The 26,369-nt window shown below is 39.5% G+C and overlaps 1 protein-coding gene and 1 long non-coding RNA gene across 2 annotated transcripts; one reads left to right on the top strand and one right to left on the bottom strand.

Annotated features, from left to right (window-relative positions):
* Positions 1 to 1,758: 1,758 nt before the first annotated feature.
* Positions 1,759 to 7,500, bottom strand: LOC140534021 (tubulin alpha-1C chain). The gene is made up of 4 exons (XM_072654578.1): positions 7,383 to 7,500; positions 4,000 to 4,222; positions 3,700 to 3,848; positions 1,759 to 2,837 (listed from the first exon to the last, which is right to left on the bottom strand). The coding sequence occupies exons 1-4, from the start codon at positions 7,383 to 7,385 to the stop codon at positions 1,863 to 1,865; spliced, it is 1,350 nt and encodes a 449-aa protein (XP_072510679.1). The 5' UTR covers positions 7,386 to 7,500; the 3' UTR covers positions 1,759 to 1,862.
* A 113-nt stretch (positions 7,501 to 7,613) lies between these two features.
* Positions 7,614 to 25,144, top strand: LOC140534023 (uncharacterized). Its single transcript, XR_011977145.1, has 3 exons — positions 7,614 to 7,682; positions 23,696 to 23,790; positions 24,856 to 25,144. It is a non-coding gene; the product is annotated as an uncharacterized lncRNA (long non-coding RNA).
* The last annotated feature ends 1,225 nt before the right edge of the window (positions 25,145 to 26,369 follow it).

The following is a 26,369-nucleotide window of genomic DNA, read 5'->3' as shown; positions in this document are numbered from 1 at the left end:
CTCTGCAGGATACCCTCTCTCCTACTGGATACTCTCCTCCCTCCAGGTTTTTGGGACACCACGTTCTTCTAGTTCTCCACCTATCAGATTGTTTCTTCTTAGTCACCTTGGCTGGATCCTCATCCAGATCATAGCCTCTTAACCATAGATATCCCACAGGTTCTGTCCTCTTCTCTTCTTCAGTGGATTTAATTACGATCTTTATGCTGATGATTCCTTAATTTTCCAGTCCCAACCTCTCTGCTGACCTCCAGTCTCACATCTCCAACTGCCTTTCTGACATCTTGACTAACATTGTTAGTCACTTGACTGGTGATGAAACATGTTACCTACTCCTAGATAGGGAAGTGATACATTAGTTTTAGGATGTGGTAAATTTTCAGACATGGTCAACTTTTTTTATGAATTGTTACAAGAGAGAATTTCTATTTGCTGAGGGGGATAGGTTAGTTAATAGTTCAGGAGGTGGGCTAGTTAATAGTTTGTGATAGATATCCCTAACCATGTTAAAAATATTCTTCAAAGTCTATGAAGTAGTGTCTTCTTTTACCTGGGTGTTGTTTTCCATTCAGTTCTAGTGAAATGACAAACCCTCTCTCCAATCCAAATGTACCTACTTTTTCTCTATTTTACATCCTTCCCAGACTACCTTGGTAGTGATCCTGTCTTCAATCTCTTAAAATTTGTACCACACTGCCTTATCTTACTGCAGAATAAAAGACTCCTTGGAAAGGTAACTAAGTCCCTTACGGGTCAGAAATCATGTTAAAACTACTTCATATGTAACAGCACTATGCAGATGGTAGATTCTCAGTATTGAGAATGAATTGGGGTGCTTTGCATAAAATGCTTGGAAATTACTATCAACTATGCCAGTTAGCTGCTTTGTTCGATTAACATGTAATACTTACCTTAAAAAAAATCTTCATGTTTTTATTCTTTGTCATCTGACCTGTATTTGGTTTAAACATTCCATTCCAGATTGAACCTTACCTTGAGACCCTGGTAGCCCCATATGACAAAAGTATATAAAACTTATTCTAGTAGATATGGTTTCCTTGAGGGAGGGATGTTTCATTCCTTTTCTCCAGATCTTGGTTTTTCATTCAGTTCCTTTTAAGGACATGTTAATTTCTATTTGTTTACACTTTTAAAAAAATGTAAGACTTCACACTTTGAGATTGGTAGACATAATCCCCATTTAGGAAAACTTAGAAGTTAGACATAGAAGCCTTCTCAAATGAAATCCATTGCTCTTCCCACACATAACCCCAGCTTTCTGTGATCCTCAGCTGGAGGTCATTTCCTTCCACCCTCTTTACTACATATAACTCATTATACTTTGTGTAGCCTGTGTCCCCAAATAAACTTTTTCCATCTTTGTAGTGCATGGGACTTAGTAGGTAATCAACCAAATTTCATTACTCTATCCCTGGCTCTCTTCTTTGTACCAATTAAGGACCATTTTGCAACCTACGCTTTTCCTTCAATTCAACAAACATCTGAAGCACCTACTCCATATACAAAATGGAAGAAAATGAATGCAGTTTATTATAGAGCATTTGATGTAACACCTTTAGTAGACCCAGCACAGATCTTATGGTACTCCATGGCATTTCTGAATGTATGACTACTTTAATGTGACCAGAGCTTTGCCTATATACCACCCTATGAAAAGAGGCACAAATTAGGAAAAATGGCTCAAATCATTCAGTTGCAAAACAGAAACAGACAAAAATATGATCAGACACCTGAAAATGCAAGGATCACACCTTTATTGACATTTAATGATCACAGAGGACGTTTTCACAGAACAGAAAAAAAAGACAGACCTAGTATAAAGAAAAAGATAACATACAAATTTAATATTCCTCACCTTCATCTTCCCCATCAGCACTATCTGCTCCAACCTCCTCATAATCTTTCTCCAGGGCAGCCATATCCTCCCGTGCCTCAGAGAACTCTCCTTCCTCCATGCCCTCCCCCACATACCAATGGACAAAGGCACGCTTGGCATACATCAGATCAAATTTGTGGTCCAGGCGAGCCCAGGCCTCAGCAACAGCTGTAGTGTTGCTTAACATGCACACAGCCCGCTGTACCTTGGCCAAGTCACCACCAGGAACCACAGTGGGAGGTTGGTAATTGATGCCAACCTTGAAGCCAGTTGGGCACCAATCCACAAACTGGATGCTACGCTTTGTCTTGATAGTGGCAATAGCAGCATTGACATCTTTGGGAACCACATCACCACGGTAGAGCAGGCAACAAGCCATGTATTTACCGTGGCGAGGGTCACATTTTACCATCTGGTTGGCAGGCTCAAAGCAAGCATTGGTGATCTCTGCTACAGTCAGCTGCTCATGGTAGGCTTTCTCAGCAGAGATGACTGGGGCATATGTGGCCAGAGGGAAATGGATACGGGGATAGGGCACCAGGTTGGTCTGGAACTCTGTCAGATCAACATTCAGGGCACCATCAAATCGGAGAGAGGCAGTGATGGAGGACACAATTTGACTAATAAGGCGATTCAGATTAGTATAGGTTGGGCGTTCAATGTCAAGGTTTCTGCGACAGATATCATAGATGGCCTCATTGTCTACCATGAAGGCACAATCAGAGTGCTCCAGGGTGGTGTGAGTGGTCAGAATGGAGTTGTAGGGCTCCACTACAGCTGTGGAAACCTGAGGGGCTGGGTAAATGGAGAACTCCAGCTTGGACTTCTTGCCATAGTCAACGGACAGACGTTCCATCAGCAGAGAGGTAAAACCAGAGCCAGTCCCACCACCAAAGCTGTGGAAAACCAAGAAGCCTTGAAGACCTGTGCACTGATCAGCCTGTAAAACAGGAAAAAAATTGGTCAGATCATGTCCAGCACTTGATTTTCTTGGAAACAGTGCTTTCAGCCACATTTTGGGGCAATTATCCTTCACAAGTTGCTGACTTCTCAAAGGAGTTCTCTAGACAATCTATAGGCACTTCATTTGGTAGAATACTGACTTGTATATCAAAAGACACAAGGAAGTCCAGGGACTATCTATGCCCTCATCTAAAGGCTAGTGTAGCCACCCAGCGACACTATATAAAATGAAGACACTGGCTTTCTAGACCACAGGTTTACAGTCCTCTATCTGTGTCTTCAGATTTGCTCTTGAAGACTTGCAGTTTAGTTTATATGTTGAGTGAGAGAGGTATTAACTTAGTTCTGCTTGAGCAAAATCAGAGCGCGCGGTGCGCGCACACACACACTAATTCAAGAAGGAAAAGGTCCTCTGAATCTGAAAAGGACTGGGAGAGGACCCCCAGTCTTACTGACAGAAACATAAAGCCTACATAATTAATGACTTCTAAAGTCCTCTAAAGTTTTAGCAGCTATCAGTCAGTAAATGCTTACAATGGCAATAGCCATTTTTCCAAATGATTAAATGCTGTCTCAACTTTAACATTTACAGCTCCTAAGTTTTAACGTTAAGTGCTGGTACAATCAATTATATTCAGGTGACATATTACACAACTTAATTACCTCCTCTGTTTCGCTAAGGAGAACATGTTATTCATGCATATATAAGACAGCACATTAATAGAATTTCCATCTGATTCCCTGAATTAGATTTAAATTTTATTAGATTAATTTTATTAATTCAGAGCTTAAGAGTATTACCCTATGCTATGGTATCACCCTACTATTAAATGACTCACAAGTTTCCGAATTCTGTCCAGAACAATGTCAATTATTTCTTTGCCAATAGTATAGTGTCCACGGGCATAGTTATTGGCAGCATCTTCCTTGCCGGTGATCAGCTGCTCAGGATGGAAGAGCTGGCGGTAGGTTCCAGTTCGAACTTCATCTGGAGGAATAAAAAAGCAGCCCTGCTTTAACAGTGTGGTAACTCCGACTAAGAACCAAGGGTACTAAAAACAAAAAAACCTCAAAAAAACAAACCATCACTAGGAATGTTCACCTTCATCTGCATGTCTGCAAATGTAAATTGAACTCACCAATAACAGTTGGTTCCAGGTCGACAAACACAGCACGGGGAACATGCTTGCCAGCTCCAGTTTCACTAAAGAAGGTGTTGAAAGAGTCATCTCCACCCCCAATGGTCTTGTCACTTGGCATCTGCCCATCAGGCTGGATACCATGTTCCAGGCAGTACAGCTCCCAACAGGCATTGCCAATCTGGACACCAGCCTGGCCAACGTGGATAGAGATGCACTCACGCTGCAGAAAACCAAGAATACAAATGAGCCAGGTGGAACAGATAGCTAATGTATTCATATCTACATAAGTAATGAATTAAGTTACAGCACAACCACTCCATAGGACATACCTACCTTACCTGAAGTTTAAGTGCACTACAAACCAAATTCAGAGATAATTCTTTTGGGGAAACATATGAGAATTCATGACCTAAGAAATCTAGGGACAAACATGGGTTGAATCAAAGTCAGGAACCTGCCAGCCATTTTAGAATATCCCCAAAGCTCTATTCAAAACTATTTTCCTTCTATTCTAGGGAAATGAGTAAGGCGTCATTCCTAAACTGCTTAAAAAAAATCCCTCCCCTTTTCAGTTTGTATTCGTGCTTTTTGTGTGATTATGTAACTTCAGTTTCAGATCATTCTGGGTTCACTTTAATCCTATTCTTTAAACCCCAGAGCTTCTCTCCCCTCCTCCTTTAAAAACCAGCTTAAACCAGCAGCAAGCTAGAACCACATGACTCAAAGAAACTGCCAGATAAGCAGACTAGCTATATTTTAAAATCTGGTCAGAGGCAGCTTTTTTAACCTTGTAGAAGACTTCATCTATGGTCACTGCAGCATTTACTTTGGCTCTGCCAACTTATGGAAAAGAATTTTCTTTTTTTTTGCTTTCCTATTTTCAATAGAAGAATCCACTCTGCCCCCCAAAAATATTTCTGGAAAGTCTACAGCAGGCAGGCCTTGGTTCACAGGGCACTGACTATCACCGACTTCCCCAGGAAAATAAACATATCTAGCTCTCGGAAAAAAAAAATTCTTTTGAAAAGTATTTAGAAAAACATTTCCTATTACACATTTATACAAGTAGTGGTATGGCGTAAATTAGAGTCTTTATCAAAATGATTTTTAGTCCAACTCTACAGGGGATACTTCATTATAAACTAGATTATCTAAGGATCTGGCACTGTACTTTCCCCAAACTCTCTTACACAATAAAAGCTCCTCTTCCAAGGTTTTTTAATGGAATGTTCAAAATTCTCAAGAGTGAATAGAAAAAAATTAAATTCTAAGTTATTACAGGTTGTGTATCCTAACTTCTAACTAGGAATTTAAACACCCTTATCATTTGTAACCTTTGCTTTATGATCATTTCTTCCCAGCTAGCAATCTAACATTATTCATAAAACCATAGTTATCTGACCATGTCAAGGCCCCAAATTACCTGTACCCACTTGCCCAGCTGTAGGCGGTGTGACTGTTTGTTCTAATGAGCTCATGACTATTTACTGGTGCATGATGGTAACTTAACTGGACTTTGGAAAAATCATACAGCTCATGACATGCTAGTTAGAAGATCTAAGATAAATGAGGGCATTGGATTACATTAGCAGGCAAAAAAAACTAAGGATCATAGAATCAGAATACACACAACTGTATGCAGACAGTGTGAGCAACCCTTTCACAGCTTCACCTATGATGAAATTGAAGCTTAGAGAAGTTAAATGATTCATCCAATATCCTTACTAGTTAGTTGCAGGGCCTAGACTGGAACCTTGGCCTCCTGATTCATAAATAATTATAACATTCTCTTCTCCGGCAAACCTTTATTTACCTTTTCAAGTGAGCCTATCTACTATCTGATCTCATAATCACAAAAACTGACTATGTCTGTGATGATTCCCTCCCTCTCAATAAGGTTATTACTCAGTATAAATTATAAATTATGAAAGAAAGTAAGCCTCCTTGGGAAATTTCCTCACACATCTTGTCTGCTAAACTCCTGGGAAAGCTGACAAGGTCAAAAAGACTCACCTTCCCATGACTACCTGGGGGGAGGGTGATTGGTTATTAAAAGTTAGGTCACATGATAAGCCTATCCTTACCAGTAAGACAGTCATTTCCCTAATAAAACCAAGGCCAGGCCTGTTTTTTATAGCAGTACCCTATATTCTTTAACATACAACATGTTAAAATTAGAGACCACACTCCTTTCATTCCTACTTATTCTCAGAAACGCTATTTTGATACAAGTTAAAAAAGTGGTCTCTTTGGGGGATTAGTTTTCTCTATACTGCTCTGGATAATATTTAAAGATTCATTCCAACAACCCAAGTTGTTCAACCACTAAGCTTTAACGTGATTTTCCTTTGGAAAAGCAATAGTATAGTTCAAACGTTTGAAAAATGGGATGTTATCGCTGTAATCGGCTACTTAATGGCCTTACAAGAAAACACCCTTTAAGAATCTTCTTCAAGTACTTGTTTCCACTCCACATGTTTCGAACAGGTGAGAAAAGTAGGATTAAACACGTTAACACTAGTTATCTGTCTAGGGCACAAGCTCCGTCATGGATGTGTGACCACATTTCCCCCGTCTACTCTGCCTAAGCCATGGGAAACATTGTTACCCCGAACTTCGCTACTTCCTTCAGTAAAAGTGACTCAGCACCAAGTCACAGGGAAATAGACCTAGGGAGTCGGGGAGGGGCTCAACACTTCAGAGCGCATTCTGCCTCCCAAGACCACAAGCAGCAATCTTTATCTTCAATTTGGCTCATTTGGTTGCTACAGAAAGACCAGCTTATTCTGATCGTGGGGGATGGGAAGAGAAAAAGAGAAATGCAAAGTATTTTAAGCTTTTTAAAGTCGATCTCAGAAGAGTGTGAAACATCTTACGAATCAGACGGACCATCCCCTTTACTAAACCTAATTTTAAAACTTGTCCTTCAGACTTTGGGGCAAGTTTTCTCTGACAAATCGATCCCCCCTTGTCACTGTGGGCACTTCCACTTCCAAGTACGGAAGCTGTTTATAATTCTGGTCCCTAGAAGATAAAGTTAGGGAGAACCAGTGGCTTCATTTCCGAACGGCCCAAAGCACGGAGCTTTACGCTCTCCATCCCCAGGACGCACTCAAAGCACTATAGGAGCGCAGCCCAGGAGGCAGACGGCCAACGCGGGAGATCTTCCCCCAAGCGTTCCAAGGGGCCAAGGTGCCACGTGCGCCCCCATCCCGCCAAGTCCCAGGGCCCCTCTGGTCACTCTACTCCCTCGTAAACGTGGCCAACGCCGGCTCCTAGCCCCTCTCCTGGTCACATGACCCTAAGTGTCCCGGCCCTCAGCTCCCGCGCTCTCCACCAGCACCTGGAGCAGCCGGCTGGCTGGGGCCCCATACACTCACCATGATAAAGGTGTGCAGGGGTCCGCTGCGCTAAGAAGAAATGGAAAGGAGGACGACACAAGTTTCTCACCGACCGACCGTTAGGAAGTCTCCGGGAGAAAAGTTAGTGAGAAGCGGGGCTCACGGGAGGGGCTTTATATAGCCCTTCCTGGACCACGTGTTTGGAGGGAGTCCCTAGGACCTGATCCCACCCCCTCCTTCCTTTCTCTAGCTTCTCTTCCACCCTCCCCGCCCTGCTTCCATCCCAAACTCCACCCCGTCCGGTGCCTGCCACCCCACCCTCCTCTCGGACTCTCATTGGTGAGTTCGAAAGTTCAAACCAAACCTTTTTGGAAGAAACCTGAGGTGTGGGGGAGGGAAGGAGGAAGTTTGTTTAACCCCGATGATCCTTGAGTGGGGGGAAAGTTTGGGGTGAAGAGAGTGGTTTATCTGGGGAGTTGGGAAGAGAGGGGGAAAGAACAGCATCAAGTGGTTGAAAAAGAACGGGGGCTGGGAGTGAGTAGGTGAGATAATTTGGGGGGAAAAGAGCCATACGTTTTAAAATTTTAAAAAAGGAAGTAAGCCAAACGATGAGAGAGTGTGGTGAATGAAGGTGGGGAGAAGGGGAGCCATGTGGTACTGGAAACAGCTGGAGGAAAAAAAAGCCCCTCTCCTCTCCATCCATCACCTTTCCCTTCCTCCCTGCTTCTGGCCTCCACTGACTCACTGCTCGGCCCACTCCCTTGGCTCCGAGCCAGTGAACATTTTCCTAACTCCCTACAAGGTAATCTCTGAGAGCCGCCCTGCCAGCTAGGGGAAGGTTTCCCAGTGACTAGTTTATTCAGAAAACACAGCCCTGCAGATGGTCTGGCTGCTTTGACTTTTCATTCAGAGCCGGCTCTGTGTGCTGGACTAAAAAGGGAAGCTGCCTTGTTTACTTCCCTGTATGAAGTGGACTAGTACAGTAGAGGCCCTTAGTAGGACCCAGCCATTGTAGCTGCGAACTTGGCTGCTGCAGGATCCTTACTTGGAGTTGTAAGTTTCTCTGCTGCTTTGTTAAGCAAAGAGCAAAGCTGTTTAGAGAAACCATTTGGTACAAAAAGCTTAAACAGGGCCTTTCGGCTCTATTTTCAGAAGTCTCATTTCTACAATTGTCAGATGAGGAGGTAGGTAGTTTAAAGATTCCAAGTTCACACCTTTCTGACAGCTCTTCCAATTCCTTATTTTTAAAAAAGCCCCTTTTGTAACACAAAGCATTGTATCATCACGTTCCAGAAGATGCTAAAACCTCTTGCTGGTGCTCCCACGCAAACAATTTCTTTTTTATTTCTTTAAATGTTTTGTGTATCAGAATTCTCTTTTCTTTCTTTACCCCACCAGTTTTCTTTCTCTTGGGAGATTTTTTTTTTTAAACTCATAAATGAATTCCTTAAATGTGAGAAGTGTCTAGCTGTAGAAAAAATGCAGTGCACAGAAAAGTGTTTTGTGTTTTTGCAGAGTAGTTAACAGAATTTTAGAGATGGAAGCAATCAGAGAGAATGAAGGCCTGGTTGATCTCTCAAATCCCTTCCAACCATAATATCCTATAATTTTTCCAATCACCTAGTGCAACCCCCTCATTTTACAGGCAAAGAGACAGGTTCAAAGAGTGCAAACTATTTCTACTTAAGTGGCAATCACTAACCAGTAGGGTTTGGGGTGGGGTTGGTTTTTTTTTTTTGGTTGTTGTTTAGGGAACATTTTCCTAAATGTTTACTTTTCAAAAATGTTTACCTTTGCTAAATTTCATTTTCTTAAATGCTTGCCTTTTTTTAGACAGGTAAAATGAAATAGAAAAGGTATCAAATAAATCCAGAGAAAAAGTAAAAGTACTTACAATGTAAGATCTCTGGCAGCTAGAATTGTTTTGAGTTTGGTCTTTTCTAGGCTCAGAATGCTTGACATTCTGCCTAGCACATAGTAAATGCTTTAATGCTTGCTGAATTTAACTGAAGTAAAAGTAGATATAAAAAAGGTGAGCAGCATTTAAAATGCTTATGGAATTCATATTAAAATTGTTCCATCTATATACTGTTCCATACTATATACATAATTGAGATCCTTAAATCCAAGTAACACCAAATGCGGTAGACCTTTAACTTAGTTATAGGAAAAATGATAAGAGTTGTCACCATGGAATAGTGGGTAGAAAGCTACCCTGGAAGCCAGGAAGAGTTCCACTTCTGACACCTAATGACCATTTGTAACCTCAGGCGGAGTCACTTAATCTCTCAATGTTCTGGGCAACTCTCTAAGACTGGGTGAATTGTACCTCTCTAAATAGAAGCCCATAGTTAAGCAAAGTAGGTGAATATAGTGGCAGTTTGAGAATGTACATCTCTAGTTCATCATTTCTTTGTCAAGGAATAAGAGGCATATATTAATTATACATATTAACATTGTATGTATGTATATAACATATATGAGTTATAAATTATATATATTAACATATAATTATATATATTAACATCACTGACTTCTTACTAACTTGTACTTCAGTGGAAGAGGGAATTTTCTCACCTGGCAGTTAGTTGATGAGGTAGGTAAGTAGAGTATTAGGCCTGGAGTCAGGAAGACCTGAGTTCAAATTCTACCTGTGTGACCCTGGGCAAGTCACTTAACCTCTATCTATCTTCGTTTCCTCAACTGTAAAATGAGGATACTAATAGGACCTACTTCCCAAGGTTGTTTTGTGGATCAAATGAAATGTTTCCTTTCTTATGCTTATGAACTTGAAGATTCAGTCCCTATTCTTATAGGTCAAATAGATTTACAGTTATATTTTATAGCAATTCTTCCTTTTGGGTTTTCATTCTAAAAACATTTCTGTTTGTTTCTGTGTTAAGTTTTGTACATACCTGATGGGAAGGCAGCTTTCAAGATTTTGGATGCTAAAAGTTTTATTAAAGCAAAAATAACTAGTAATTAGTTACTAGTTATTATTAGTTATAGTAATAACTAGTAACCATATTTAAACTTGCTGCCTCCTACTGGAAGTTGTGACTATTGTTTCTTTTCTCTTTTATTTAAAATTTTATTTTTTATTGTGAACTTAATCATCAACAAATATAAACATTTCAACATACAAGAGACAAGAAAGTCTTGGATAAAAAGCTGAATTTCTCTTATGTACAATTTTTAAAAATGATAATATGAGGTAGTAAATATAATTGGTCTATTTATGTCTCTGTACTTCTTTTCTTCTGTGCATTTAAAAATATCTTATTGATGTTCTTTGTTTTCCATATCTATCTTTATGAACTAATTTACCGTATCTTACTTCTCCAAGTAGAAACCTGTAGTCAAGCAAAATAAATGACCATATTGCTCATGTCTGGGAATCCACATCTGATTCTATACTTCTTATCCATCACCTTTCTGCCAAGAAATATGAGTTTTATCATCAGTGTTTTGAAATTGTCACTGGGCATTACTTTACTTAGAGTTCTGAGATCTTTTAGACTTTCTCCTTGTATTATTATGGTCATCAAGTAAGTTGTTCTCTTGGTTTTGCTAATTTCACCATGCATCCCTTCACGTTAGTTTTTTTAATTTGTTAGAATCCTTAGAACCCATCACATTAAATTTTTGTGGTGTAGTTTTGTACCATGCTATATTAATATACCACATTTTTTTCATACCTTCCCTAAATGATGGGCATGTGTTCTGTTTTTGGTTCATTGCTAGAGCAAAAAGTGTTGCAGTAAGCATTCTTGAACACACGAGTCTTTTCCTCTGTACATATTTGGCCTCCTTAGGTGATATATCCAAAAGTGGTATTTCTGGATCAGAGGGTATATACAGTTTAGTGACTTTGGGGACATAATTCCAACTTACCTTCCAGAATGATTGAACCAATTTGCAGCTCTATTAACAGTACAAAATTTGTCTTTCCTTCCACAAATCCTCCCAAAATAGCAATTTTCTATTCTCCTTATCTTTGCCAACTTGGTAGGTGTGCGGTAAAACCTCAGAGTTATTTTAATTTACTTTTCTGTTATTAGAGATTTGGAACATTTTCATATAGTTAAGATAGTCTTCCATTCACTTGAATACATGCTGATTTATCCAAGACTATGCATTTCCTTTGCTTACTAATCTACTTGGGAAAAGCTTTTATTCTTATGTATTTTTATCAGTCATTTTTTAATCTTGGATGTTAGACCTTTATCAGAAAAATTTGTTGGAGTGATATTTTCCTGCGTGTTTTCCTTCTTATCTTTATTACACTGTTATTTTACTTGTGTAAATGTTTTCAGTTTTATGTTATCATAATTGTCTATTTTATTTTTTATCAATACTTTTATCCTCTTGTTTGTGTAAGAATTCTCCCCTTGATTATAGTTGGGAAAAGTATTCCTTCCTTTCTCTAAAAAAGAATTGATATGACCTCACATAACCTAGGAAATGAGGAAATAATGGAGGATAATGTCAAGGAACTGTGATATGAGGAGGGTGGCAAATGGTCTTGATTTTTTTTCAATAAAATATCTCTGGAAAACTACTTGTTGATGTCCCCTAAGACTTTGCCCTAGGCCCTCTTCTCTTTTTCCTTCATGCTATCTCTCTTTGACCTTATCAGCTCTCATGGGGTCAGCTATCATGTATGTAGATGATTCCCACGTTTATATGTTCAGCATTAGTCTCTCTCCTGAGCTCCTATCTAGTTTTTTGAATTGGTTGTTGTAAAGGTATCTTACATTTAACATGTCCAGAACAGAAATTATTTTCATTCTCCCCTAAAACCTGGAGTTATTTGAACTTCCTGATTATCATCTAAGGTACCACCATTCTTCTGCTGTCTCCTAGCTCATAACCTGGCATCATTCTTCCTCCTACTTAATACTATTTTTTTCCCCAATTACATGTAAAGATAGTTTTCTACATTCACTTTTATAAGATTTTGAGTTCCATTTTTTCTCCCTCTTTCCTTTCCCTTCCCCCTTCCTTTCCCCTCTCCCTTCCCCAAGATGGCAAGCAATCTGATATAGGTATATGTATAATATTAAACAAAATATTAAACTTATTTCCACATTAGCCATGTTGTGCAAGAAGAATCAGAACAAAAGGGGAAAACCACAAGAAAGAAAAAAATAATATGCTTTGATCTGCATTTAGACTTCATGGTTCTTTCACTGAATGTAGACAGCATTTTTCATCATGAGTCTTTTAGAATTGTCTTAGATCATTGTATTGGTGGGAAGTTTATCAAAGTTGGTCATTGCACAGTGTTGCTGTTACTGTGTACAGTGTTCTCCTGGTTCTGCTCACTTCACTCAGCATCAGTTCATTTAAGTCTTTCCAGGTTTTTCTGAAGTCTTCCTGTTCATCCCTTCTTATAGCACAATAGTATTCCATGACATTCATATACCACAACTTGTTCAGTCATTCCCCAATTGATGGGCATCCCCTCAATTTCCAGTTCTTGACCTCCCTGACATCATTCTTAACTTCTCGCTCAGACTCACTCTACAGGTACAATTTGTTGTCAAATCTTGTCATTTATACTTGCACAGCATTTCTTCATATGACTGGCATCTTTTTTCCACTCATACAACCACTACTATAATTTAGGGCCTCGTTGCTTTTTGCCTAGTCTTATTGCAATAACTTTCTAATTGGTCTCCCTGTCTCAAGCCTTTTTCTACTCCAATTCACCTTCTATCATATGCCAAAGTGATTTATCTAAAGAGTAGGTCTAAACATTTTCTCCCCTTTCTCCTCCTAGTAAATTTCAGTTGCTCCCTTTTGCCTCCAAGATCAAATATAAAATCTTTTGTCTGGCATTTTAAATGGTTCTTCACAACCTAATCCTTTCTTAACTTTCTATTTTTCTTATATTTTCTTGCCTTCCCGCCACATGCCCCCAAATCCCTTTACACTGGATTACTTGTTCCTTGCTCAGAATATTTCCTGGCTTCCTTCAAGACTCAACTCAAATCCCACCTTCTATAGGATACCTTTCCTGGTCCCTGAGGCTGCTAGTTCCTTCCTCTCTAAGACTACTTTCCATCTATACCTAGTTATTTTCACATTTATCTTCCTCACTAGAATGTGAGCTCTTTATAGGAGGGTGGGGAAGAGATAATGACTGGTTTTACCTTTCTTTGAATTCCCAGTGCTTAGCACAGTGTCATGCACATAACTTAATATATGCTTGTTGACTGGCTGGCAGTAAAATACTGTAAGCAGTATTTTTTCCTCCTTTAATTTCGAATATCTGGATTTTGGCTATGATATTCCTGGATGCTTTCAGCTTGGGATTTTTTTCAGAATGTGATTAATAAATCCAGTCTATTTTCATCTTGGCCCCCTGGTTCTAATGGAAGTAGTTTTCATTTGAGTGAATTATGATATCCAGGCTTTTTATTTGGTCAGTGGTTTTTAGTAAGTAGTATTTTTTTAAATTATTATTTCTCCTTGACTTGTTTTCCAGGTCAGTAGTTTTGTTTATTTGTTTGTTTTTAATCGTAAATACCTTATATTTTATCAGTCTTCTGATTTTGTTCTAATTTTTCTTGTGTTGTGGAGTTATTTATTTCAGTTTGCTTCATTCTGTTTTACAAAGAGTCCACTCCTTGGGAGTAGATTTTCTAATTTCTCTTCTGACCTATTTCTTCTTTTCATTTTCTTCTTCAAAACTCTAATTTAACTTATAATTTATTTTTTAAAAATTTCTTATTTAATTTCTTCTTCCAACTCTTCTAGTCCGTGTGTCTAAGCCATTTTTCCCCCCTCCAAAGCACTGATTAGAATTGTAGAATTGCTTTCTTCTTCTGGCTTATGCCTGTTGGGCTTCTCTTCGTTGTGCTTGATGGTTTCTTCTGTTTACTTATATTTTAATCCTCACTTCTCAAGTTGGGATTGGGACTTGATTCCACACCGTCAGCGCTCTTGGATGGGTTTGGTTGGTCAATTTTGGTTCTGGTCTCTACACCTTTGCTCCTATTGTTCTGGATGGTATGGTTGGTATTAGGTTGCCTGTGACTCAATCCCTGGTTTCTCTCTGTGTCAGTCTTCTGGTGGCTCACTGGAGGTTCTGACCCTGGCTGGGCTCTATATCATTCTCTTTGTACAATCTTCAGTCAGTAATTAGTTCCATCTCTTGCTGTGGCCCAGTCAGAAGTTAGAGATCATATTGGTTTCAGACTTCCTACAAGGCTTTTCAATAATGACTTCCAGGCCCTGAGTTCATCTTTTTTTTTTGCTGTGGCACCTAGTGCTCTGAGAAGTATGTGGCTAGGCTCTATTTCCTTGCATAGTGCTTTATGGAAATAGAGTCTATATCCTGCTTCTGTTTTCAGAACACCAGGTATCCACAGACCTGGTGTCTCTAGTTTGAGACCTCTCCAGACTACATTACTTTCTGCCTATTTACTGCAATTAGTGCTGGCTTAACTGTTGTGACCCTGTTCCTGTTCTCTACAGGCTAGGCTGTCTTTTGTACAGTGCTGAACTAGATGGAGAAGCTTATTTCTGCTTCTCTTTGGTTTCTGTACCATTGCTGTATAAAAGAGGACTCTCAGGTATTTGCTAGTATTTATGTGGGAGAGCTGGGCTCCTCTGTTGCCTTCGCCATTGCTATCTTTACCTGAAAGTTCAATCCAGATTAATTATATACTCCCTGCATACCACTACTGATCTACCTGCTTTTCTTCACACATGACATTCCACCTCTCATCTCCATGTCTATGCACTGGGTGTCCCCCATGCTTGGAATGCGTTCTCTTCACTTCTTGATTTCCTTCAAAAGTTGTCAGAATGACACCTTCTATGTGAAGCCTTTGTTGACCTCCCCCTGCAGCTGCCAATGTCCTCCCTCCCAAACCACCTTATGTTTATTTTTTTCCAGCTTATTAATACAGTATTTATTTGTCTTCCCTCTGTCAAACCGTGAGACTGTGGCTTTCCCCAGGGCCCCTTGGTAAGATGGAGGGGGAGGTATACACAGGCTGGAAAAGACAATGAAGGACCGGGAGGATGAGGAGGAACATTCAGGAATGTTGGGGGATAGAAATGACTCCATCACATGGCAAAGAGGATGAGGAAGGTCACCATCAGGCAAAAGAGCCCCATGGCCTCAGACAGGGCAGAGCCCAGGATGGCGTAGGAAAAGAGCTGCTGCTTCCAGGAGGGGTTCCTGGCATAATCAATGATGAGACTTCCAAACGTAGTAACCAAACCAGCTCCAGAGCCAGCTATCCCCACAGTGGCAGCCCCAGACCCAATGAACTTGGCTGCTGTGTCAGTGTCCCTTGAGATGGCACTAGTTTGGAATCCACATCTGGGGACAAGTGACATCAAGGGACCTGATGCTGCCAAAATGCTTTGGTTCTCATCTATCCCAACCTCTGACCATTTTAGCACTGCTGCAGATAATGGTCTACTCAGCAACTGAGAGCTGCTCCTCATAAAGGCAGGGGTAGAGATGAACTTGGCGCAGGCGTACATTCTCAAGGGGTGAGGAACGAAGTTGAAGAGCTGCTGGCAGAGCAGAGGAGACAGAGAGGACCATCTTATATTCTATTGTATAAATTTTCTCTCTTTCTTCTTCCCTCCCTCAGCCCGTACTTGAGAATTTAAGGTCCTTGAGAGCAGGGACTGTTTCACTTCTGTCTTTGTGTCTCTAGCACTAATCACAGTGACTGCATATAGAAGATACTTAATGAATTATTAGATTAGTCTTTGATTGACCTGTAAAACCAACACCTCACAGAGGGTTTCAGTTCATCTTATTTTTATAAAATTCTCAAGATCTTACTAGAGTAGAAAACTTTAGTTACAACATGCTTGGAGAAAAAATATTATGTACTATTTTAAAAACAGGAATGTTAGATGTTAATGTTAGACATTGACATAGTCTAAAACTTCAGTGTTACTAACATCCCAGCAAGGAAAACCGGAGACAAGCCAAAGATAAATCTAACTTTAGCTTGGAAGTTCAAGTTCATCTAAACCTTGTCCTTGATGATTTGCTCCTGAGAGTCCTTCAGACACTTATGGAGTCATCAAAAATAACTAAATGGTAGCTTCTTCTTTTCATAGAATCTCAGTTATATTTGTTGGAATATTGTAACACTCCATTATAAACTCTTATCTGATAGTGTATCTTGTACGTGTCAATTACTAAGAGAAGCAGATAGAACATTGTTGTGTTTGTCCTTCATTCTTGAAGAGGACCATGACATCACGATGATGACATGACTCGCACTTGACTTTGATTTGAATGAGGCAGGGCTGTGCAAGGTCACCAACCTCACATTCTTCTCCTGAGCCATCTGGGTCCAGTGCCCTGACATTCATCAGGATGACTGGAGATAACCCAGGATGCAATGTGAGACCCTGGTCCTTTCAAGTTAAGGTCTTATAACATTCTCACTTTGAGTGAGATACACCCATTCAATGAATGGGTTTCTTAAGGGATGGCCCCTTTAATTAAAAAAAAAAAATCAAACTGGGAGGAGAAGACCCTCAGGGTTTCTGGATAAAAGAGAAACAATTACTTTTTAATATTTATATCCATTCTGTGCTCGGTCGGTCTATGTTGTCCAGTCTATGAGCTCCAGAGTGAATTAGGTTAGAACATACTGAATACAATAATGATATAGTCACAGGCCTGTCCAGTAATTAACATGCAGTAGTAAGTACTATGTAAACCACCTGAACGTATTTCCAGAGGACTGTGGTAAATTGTACTAAGAAGGTCCACTGTTCATTTCATTTGAAAACAGAAACATTGTTTGTGAGGTTAAAAATGTAACTGTCCATTCTCCATAGGCAACAACACTCCGTCTCATTTGAAGCAGGGAAAGGAAAGTTGAACACTCTTCTTCTCACATGTGCATGCGTACAAGCATCCATAGAGTTTTATATGTAAATATATTAATGTTTACAGAGGAGAGGACTTCTGGCTGAGATGGCTGCCAGAATAGAGGCAGACTACCCAGCATACCTATTCCAGTAAAACCCTGAAAACTTCCCCAAACCAAATAATGATGATGAAATCCGCTGAAAAACAACTCATAAGAAGTATGAACTCCTTCCATCTGAGAAGTACATAAAAATTCACTGTGAAGCCTATGAACCATAGGAAAGGGGCAAACCAGCCAGCACCGGCAAACTAGCTGGTAACCTCACAATGTAACCAGGGGGTGTGAGGAGAGGAAGTGGACGCACCAAGTATAGACAGCTTTTTCAAGGAATTGACTGAGAAATGGAGATATATAGGATAATAATGAGATGAATTGGGAGAATCCAGTGAGGCAAAGGATTGGCAAAATTTGGGTATCTTTGGAAGCAGCAGAGAAGAAACCAGTAGATGGAGAGAGACTGACAGAGAGGGGGGAATGATAATAGGGGTAATCATATGGGTAGGGTTGGTATTGTTGAAAAGAAAGACTCCTTCTTTAGAGAGTAAAGGAAGGGACAGAATATTGGGGGATGTCAAGAGATTTTCAGTAAATATTACTGGAGGATTAACTGTAGAACTGTGGCTAAGAACTAAGGCTCTGCCATGGGCCCACTTGTGTTTTTCTTCTATACTGTCACTCTTGGTGATCTTATCAGCTCCCAAGGGGTTAACTATCATCTCTGTGCATATAACTTCCAGAGAAAGTCTCTCTTCTGAACTACTGTCCTATATCACCAATTGACTTTTGGACATCTGGAATAGGATCTTTGAAAGGCATCTTAAGTGGAATATTTCTAAAAGAGAATTCATTATCTTAAGGGCATCACCATTCTCCTAGTCACCCACTTACAACCATGTTGTAACCCTCACTCAGATTCACCTCACAGATAGAATCTGTTGTCAAATTTTTATACCTCCCCGACATCTCTTGGATCTAATTTCCTCTCTTTACTCACACAACCACCAGCCACATTCAGTTCTACATCACCTTTTTCTTGGACTATTGCAATAGACTTGTAATTGGTCTCCCTGCCTAAAGTCTACCCATTGCAATCCATCCTCCACTCAGCTGCCCACATTATTTTATGCTTCATTTCCTATACTTATCTCTCCTCCACACCCATCTGTGGGTGTCTGTCTTACTGTTCCTCACACATGACCCTCCTGACTCTGCATTTCCACTGAACTGTCCTCCTCACCTGGACTACTCTCCCTCCTCATCTCTGCCCCTTAGCTTCTCTGGCTTCTTTCAGCTCAGCTTAAATTTCTTCTTCTGCGTGAGGCTTTTTCTGGTAGTTCCTTTCCTTTTTGCCTACCTTTCTTTTATGCCATATAAATCTTATATGTTTATGGTTATTTGCATTATTATATTCGCATTGGCACATGTAATCCATGAGAGCAGGAGCCTTGTTTTTTGGTCTTCCTTTGTATCCTCAGTTCTTTGGCACATACTAAGTGCTAAATAAATGCTTGTTGCCTGAATGACTTCAACTGAGAGGATGAGGGAAAAGTTGTGCTAAGGAATGCTTGAGGAGAAAAAAGAAAATTTGGAAGTCACCATGGTGAGTTTGATAGAGAACCAATGGTGAGGAGATGGGAGGGTGGGGGACGGGGAGTAAAAAGTTTGCCTTGCTTCAGTGAGAGCCTAGTTGACATAGGATAACATAAATTTGTGATAGACTATCAGCACCCCTAACTGTTGCTTCTTATACCTCAGGGTTCTTTTGTCTTTGTACTGGTATAGAATCATACAGATGGAAGATACTCTGAAAGAGGCCATTTAGTTCATTTCCTTGTATTAAGGTATGTTTCCTAATCAGACTCATAGAAAGGAGAATTTAGTCTAGTTTTAAGACATCCAGAGAAGGCTATTACAAGACTGCTTGCAGTTAGTTAACCATTTCATATGTAGCAGTGATCTTCATCAAGAGATCACTTCAAATCACTTCTTAGCTGAGTAACCATGATTAAATCACCGAGTCTCAATTTCTTCATCTGTAAAATGAAGATAATGCTTATAATACCAACTTGGGGCTTTATGTTCTGTATAGTGCCCTATTACTGCTAGAGGATTTTTATTCGTTTTATTCAAAACTGTGATTTCATCAAGATGGGGCATTCTTTGCATAGAAATTCTCCCAGCTGATATAGATTTGCAACTTCACTCTGATTAGAGAGATTCCTGGAATACCGAGAAGTTGTCACTTACCCTTGGTCTTGTAACTATATATCAGAAGAAATCCTTGAACCCATTTCTCACCTTATTTTAAGGTCAGCTCACTCTCTGTTAGGCCACAGTGACTCTCAAATGTGAGTTATTATTAATAAACTAAAGTTCTCCTGCTTCATTTCAAAACTATTTTTCTCCTGTGTAGACAGAAAATAATTAGACACAATATGTACATATGTATATATGTATCAACTTATTTTTTTCTCTTGAATAAATAATCTCAGTTCCTTTAACCTCTCCTTATTGGTCTCATTTTCAAATATAATCTTTGTAACTCTCTTATAAAGAGTGTTCTTCACATTCTTCAAATGATGAAGCCCAGAAGGAAAAAATGACAACAAACCACACAGTATTCTCATCCACCTTATGAGTGGATGTAACTCATGTGGTTACATAGGTAACCTCATCATAAAGTTATATAGGTAACCTATATGTGAAATGTTATCTCCATTTGAGCACGTTACTAGGACAGATGGTCTTTTCCATTTTGCAAGAGTTTGCATTTTCTCTCTGAAATGTATGTAGTTTGATTTGTTCAGATCTGTTTCATATCCCCTAAATTACAGTGGTTATGGTTGTTTTTCTTTCTAATTATGCATCACTAACTTAGCAAATTTCAGACTCATTCCCCACCTCCATTTTGTGCCTGTATTTATGCCTCCATAGGAAATGCTTCTTTATTTCAAGTCATTTCTTAGTTTGCTAACTGTAAACTACCACCCCTTTCCTTTATATCTTCAGAACTTGCAGGAGAAACCTTCCTCTTCCTACAACCACTAGATCCCTCTTTGACAGAAGTGGAAAGCTCAAGAGCCTGAGTAAAATAACTCATCCAGGAGCCTGCCCTGGATATCTTGTTTGGACAAAAGCAACTTTTATTACTATACAATGAGGTTCTTTGAATAATAAAAATACACCCAGATCACATGTGATAGGCAACTTATTGAAGTAAAAGTACAAGAAAAGAATCTGAAAACTCCATTTTAGTTTTTTTATGGGATACAAGCTCCTTCCTAGCATTCATAGTAATTTCCCTTTTATGGTTATCCCCTAGCACCTAGTACAGCACCTGTTAGGTAGTAGGTGTGTAGTAAATGTGTGTAATTGTTGGAACAGTGATAGAATTGGATCTGCACGTTCTGAAGACACTGCTCTTAACTCTCCTACTGCTGCCTGAAAGAGCAGACCAAGGCCACTTCTAAAACTGTCATTTTTGCAATCTATATGCTTTTTAATATTTTCCCTGATACTTCTGTGTCTCTATTAAGATCTGGAAGGTCATTTGAATCTGTGCCACTTCTGTTTGCTTGAATGCTAGAATAGGATTGGGAACAGAGGGAGCACAAAATATTGGGAGGGAAACATTTAAAATATTGTAGATGTGTCTTGTCCCAAAACAATCCAAATTAACTTTGTCAGAGCAAGATTTCTAATTGGTACTTCAAGAACCCATGTATTAAAAGACACATTTTATATGTAATAGAAAGGGAAGAATCCCTGAGAACTGATACCCTGAGCATATGTGAGGCTAGTCGCCTGTACTGGGACTGAATAAGCCATGAAGCAACTGCCATCTCTTCTCTTTTCCCTGGAAACCCATGTTGGGATTGAAAAGAGTCCCGAGGGATAGAGGAATGAGTTGTGTATATGAGCAGGCCCAGATGATTCCTGCTTAGAGGATAATTGACACTTCAGCAGGCCACAATTGCCATTGCCACCTGGTGGTTTTATGGGGATTAACCACTTGTCTTTTCTTTCTGCTGTGTCATTCCCACACAATATCCATTTGCAGTGTAGGATTTCTCAAATAGATCTGTGAATTCATCAGTTTGGAAATCCCCTCTAGTGATTCAGTTCACAAATGATCTATGCTTGCCCATCTTATGTGACTCTTGTCCGTGACCTTTCATAAATTCACCACAGAAGATTCACCCAGAGTGCAGGAGGTCTTCCTTACTCTCTTGACATTGCAATGGTGCTAGAGGAGGACTCTGGTTGTCAACCACACACAATCTTTTCTTTCATTGTATGACCAGCCCATGTTCTTTTTTTGTCATGTAGTTCTTTGATATCTTTCACTTCTTTTCTTCTTTGGTGTCCCTCTTTGGTTATATGTTCATTTTGTTTGCACCTACCATGTATTCTCCCTTATCCTCTTTGTGATTAATTTTTAATTCTTTGAAGAGTGTTATATTCCATATCTCACTACCATAGAGTAGCAGTGGTAGAAGGTTGGTATTTAAAAGCTGGATCAAAAATAAATAAATAAATAAAATCTGGATCTTTGTTTCCTTGAGAAGCTTGGAGTTACTAAGAGAACTTTGCAATTCCCCAAAGGTAATCCAGTCAGCTCTCCTCTTCGTGATCAACTCTCATTGCCCCTCTATACTGTTTGTCCCAGATAGATATACTAATTCATTGAGCTCTAAAGGTTTGCTGTTGAAATGGAGCAAAATCTATCAAGATTTACCTATAAGTGGGCTACAATTTCCCTTGAAAGGCATGGAAGCTGTTCATGAGACTTGACTGTTGGAGGAGAGGGGTAAGGCTCAAGCTTTTGATGCTTTCTAGTTGACTGAGGGCTCATCTTTATTCTCTTTAGGGTCAAATCTGCCTCTCTTATAAGAGTATATAATACTGTGATGTTTCAGTCCAAGTGTGGTGGTTCCAGTTGTCCCTGATGAGGAAGACATTTTGCCACAGTAATCTTTGGAATCTTTTTACATTTTTCTTCGGTTTGTTGTCCTTCCATTGTCATCCTTAAAGGTCCTTGGGATGGCTTTACTTAGTTGAATCTCTTGTCAAACATTCTTTAAATAGCTCCTGATCTCAAAGACTTCACAGTCTAATGGTGAGACAACATACAAACAAGCTATATTCCTGATAAATTGAGAGTCATCTCAAATGGAATGCATTAAAATTAAGGAGAACTGGAAAAGACTTCTTACAGAAAATGAGACTTTTGCTGTGACTTGCAGGATGCAAGGAAGGTAGGAGATGGAGATAAGGAGGAAGAGCATTCCAGGTATGGAATACAACTTGTAAAAAATGTTTGGACTCTGGAGGTACAGTATCATGTGTAAGGAAAGGCAAGGAGGCCAACGTCACTGAAGGGTAATGGAGGTGAATAAGGCATAAGAAGACTGGAAAATTAAGAAGGGACCAGGTTAGAAAGTGTTTTAAAAGTCAAATGGAGGATTTTATATGCGATTCTGGAGGCAATAGAGAGTCACTGGAGTTTATTGAATAGGGTGACTTGGTCAGACCTGGGCTCTAGAAAGATGAATTTGACAGCTGAGTGCAGAATGGATGTAAGTAGGAGAGGATTGAGGCAAGGAGGCCAACCAACAACCTTGCACACCCCCTTGTGTGAGATGATAAGTGCCTCCACCAAGAGAGATGTTTTGAAGAGATGATAGGATATGACATGTTATTGGATGTGAGGGGTAGAGAGGGAGACAGGATGTCAGTGATCTTCCATTTTGAGATGTCTGATAGGCAGTTGGAGATATGAGGCTGGTGGTTAAAATAGAAGTCAGGGCAGGACAAATAAACAAACAAGTCATCTCCATATAGATGATAATTGAAATCATGGAAACTTATGAGATCACCTAGCAGAATGATATGTAGGGAGAAGAACAGAACCTTGGGGGATAGTCAGTTCCTGGGCATGATGTGGATGAAGATCCAGCAAAAGAGGCAGAGAAGGAATCAGACCATAGAAGGAGAAACAAAAGAGAGCAGTGTCACAAAAAGTTAGAAGACAGTGGAGTGATCAAAGTGTCAAAGGCTACAACGAAGGGAAGAAGGATGGAGTTTGAGAAAAGGGCTTTTAAGAGATCACTAGTAACTTTGGAGAGAATAGGTTTTTTTTGAATGATGAGGTTGGAAGTCAGACTGCAGAGATTTAAGAGAGCGAGGGGAGAGGAAGGGAAGGCTTCTGTTGTATGAAGATGGCCATCTCTAGTACAGCCACAAAAGGAAGGAGAGCCAAGAACGGGATCACATGCATGGAGGGGGATTTGCCTTGGCAAGAAGAAGGGTCACTTCTTCATATGACGGCGGGGAAGGAGGAGAAAGTGCAGGGGGCATCTTGATTAGGTGAAAAGCAAGAGAGAAGGAATTCTCAGCAAATGGCCTCAATTTTTTTTTCAGTGAAACAGGAAGCAATGTTCTCAGCTGAGAAGGTGAAGGTGGGGAAGTCTTGGGAGGTTTGAGAAAGGATGAAAAGATTTGGAAAAACTGCTATGGTGAGTGGAAGAATGAATTGATTAGGGGGGTGTAAAAGGATCGCTTTGCCACAGTGAGGGCCCAGTTGTGATTATATAATCTTGTGTTGGACCCACAAGTCTTTTCCTGTTGAATTTTTTTGTTATGCTTGGTGGTCATATGGTGCTTATCAAATCTTCTCTTGAAGTCCTTAGGATATAAGGGCATGAAGCTTCTATATACTCTATAAGTTTTGGGCCTCTCTCATTTCTTTTTTTCTAAACCATACATTCCCGTTTGAATACTGATTTAATTTGGAGGTTCTCACCATATTTTTCATAGAATTTCATGCTCAGCAACTGATGTTAGTACATGTTAAATCATGGTAATATTTTTGAAAATTATTTTTTGTTATTCTGAAACATTTCCCATAGAAATTATAGACAAGCTTACAAATTGTCATTATGTGCAATTTGTTTATTTCAATGTATGTAATAAACTTAATTCTAAAACATGCCTGTTTATGTTTTTCTCTGAACCTCTTTCTGTTTTCTTTTGTGCATTTTAAGAAACTGCTTCATTGACATTCATATTGTTTTCTTTTTTCTTTTTACATTGCTATCACTAGCCACTCCCTCTTTGCTAATAATGCCCCCAATCCATAAAAAACCCCAGACCCTCCTGTAACAAATTAACATGGTCAAGCAAAGCAAATCTGTGCATTGGTCAGGTCTGAAAATGTATGTTTCATGCTGCACCTCTGGTCCATTAACTTCCTGTAAAGAGGTGGGAAACATGTTTTATCTTAAGTTTTCTAGAGGTACAAGTAGATGTGAATCATCTGCATAGAGGTGATCATTGAAACTGGGAGCTGATGAGATCACCAAGATTAAGTATCAATCAATGGTTCCCACATTTTCTTTCATTTCTTTTCAATCTTCACTTTATGATCAGTTTTCCTAAGTTATAGGTTTTTTTTTTAACTTGTGACTGTTCCTTCGTCTGACTCTACCTTCCTTAAACCTTTCTTCACTTTCTCTGTCACTGTTTCTCTGTTGAGCTGAATGTATTACTACACCAAACTTTGTGTCTCTTTCTGTTTTCAGAGTTCTGTGGTTGACTGTACATGTTCCAGCTGCTGCCATGGTTTTACATCATGCTCTGGTGCTTCCACAGTTGGGGCAAATACCGCAGGATTCTGGCCTATTTATTTATAGTTGTGCTGGCTTCTCTGGATGGACTCCTCTGGTAGTGCTGCAGCTTCTAGCTATCTTTTCATGCAGGCTTGGGCTGGAGCCAATTGTAAACTTTTCAGTTTGAGCATTTACACTTCAGAAATTGGTAAATGCTACAAATCTGGTCTTGATGTATTATCTTGTTGATTATCTACCAGAGGTGAGTAACCTGTGGCCTCAAGGCCTTATGTGACCCTCTAGGTCTTCAAGTTTGGCCTTTTGACTGAATCTAAACTTCACACAACAAATCCCCTTAATAAAAGGATGCAGGTTGCCCACCCATGATTTATGAAAGTGAAGAAAATGTAAATGATGGGATGACCCCCAAGCTGGTTGATAAACAATTTATCAGCATGTCCCTGCTTGAGTTGAATGAAGGACTTTCCTGGTATTTCTCCTTGGAATTCTTGGTCATTGTTCAACCAAGTGTTCACTTTAGACCATAAAAATGGAAGAACTGGGATCCTCCGGCACCTTTATATGGGAATCCCCATGGCAGTCTTTTTTGCAAATACTAGTACTGAATACTAGTACTGAAATACGAGGTGATTGACTGTCCCATAAAATGTTTCTTATTGCTTCTGCAGATAGAAGAAGGGCATCGCCACCAAATTTGTGTTTTGTGTCTCTAAGGAGTACCTCTCAGCCATCCTTCTATTCACTGCAACCTCCTTCTTTCTTCTAGTTTCATTTATAACAATAATATCAAAATAGGTATGATTCAATTCCTGCAGCACTCTGTTCTTTCATTGGTCATTGGACAAGTATTACATTCAGAACACCAAGAATCAAATTCAAACGTATACATGGTCTGAAAACTGTGATTCTTAGCAACCTCTACCTTCGCCCTTCTTTTTTTCCCCTTTCTTTCATCATCATTGCAGGAGGGGAAAGGCTTCCAGGACTGAGGGCCATTTTATATTTTTTCTGTGAGTTGTCACAGGCAAAAAAATGCATCACAAAATATCCACACATATGGTGATGAGCTTCTACATATTTGGAAAGTGTATTGTTGCCAAGGTCATAGCACATATATCCATTTTAAAGTATATGAATTACTGAATTATAAAAATAAGACTTGTACTTGTATACAGATTAAGTAAATTGAAAGAGGACTGGTAATGGAAAGACCATTGGACTTGCAGTCAGAGGATCTAAGTCTGAATTCTGGTTCTAACATATATTAGTTCTGTGACAATAAAGAAGTAATTAAATTACCTTAGCTATTTAACCTCAAAGAACTGTTGTGATAAAAGTGCTTTGTAAATCTTTAAGTAGTATAGAAACGTTGGTAGTAATTAAGTTACAGGTAACCATTCTTGATTTGGCAATTAGATTCATCTTAAAAAATTATTCAGTCTCTTTGAAACACTCCTTGTTTCGCT

This window comes from Notamacropus eugenii, chromosome 3 (assembly GCF_028372415.1).
Source record: "Notamacropus eugenii isolate mMacEug1 chromosome 3, mMacEug1.pri_v2, whole genome shotgun sequence".
NCBI classification, from domain to species: Eukaryota; Metazoa; Chordata; class Mammalia; order Diprotodontia; family Macropodidae; genus Notamacropus; species Notamacropus eugenii.
Note: the sequence above shows the minus strand (reverse complement) of the source record. Positions and strands in the feature narration are given on the sequence as shown.

Bases quoted from the DNA above. Each gene is read 5' to 3' on its own strand.
- LOC140534021 (XM_072654578.1), bottom strand. The intron at 3,849-3,999 runs GTGAGTTCAATT...TTATTCCTCCAG, and splicing joins CCTGGAACCAACTGTTATTG to ATGAAGTTCGAACTGGAACC. The intron at 2,838-3,699 runs GTGAGTCATTTA...CCTGTTTTACAG, and splicing joins TGGACAGAATTCGGAAACTT to GCTGATCAGTGCACAGGTCT.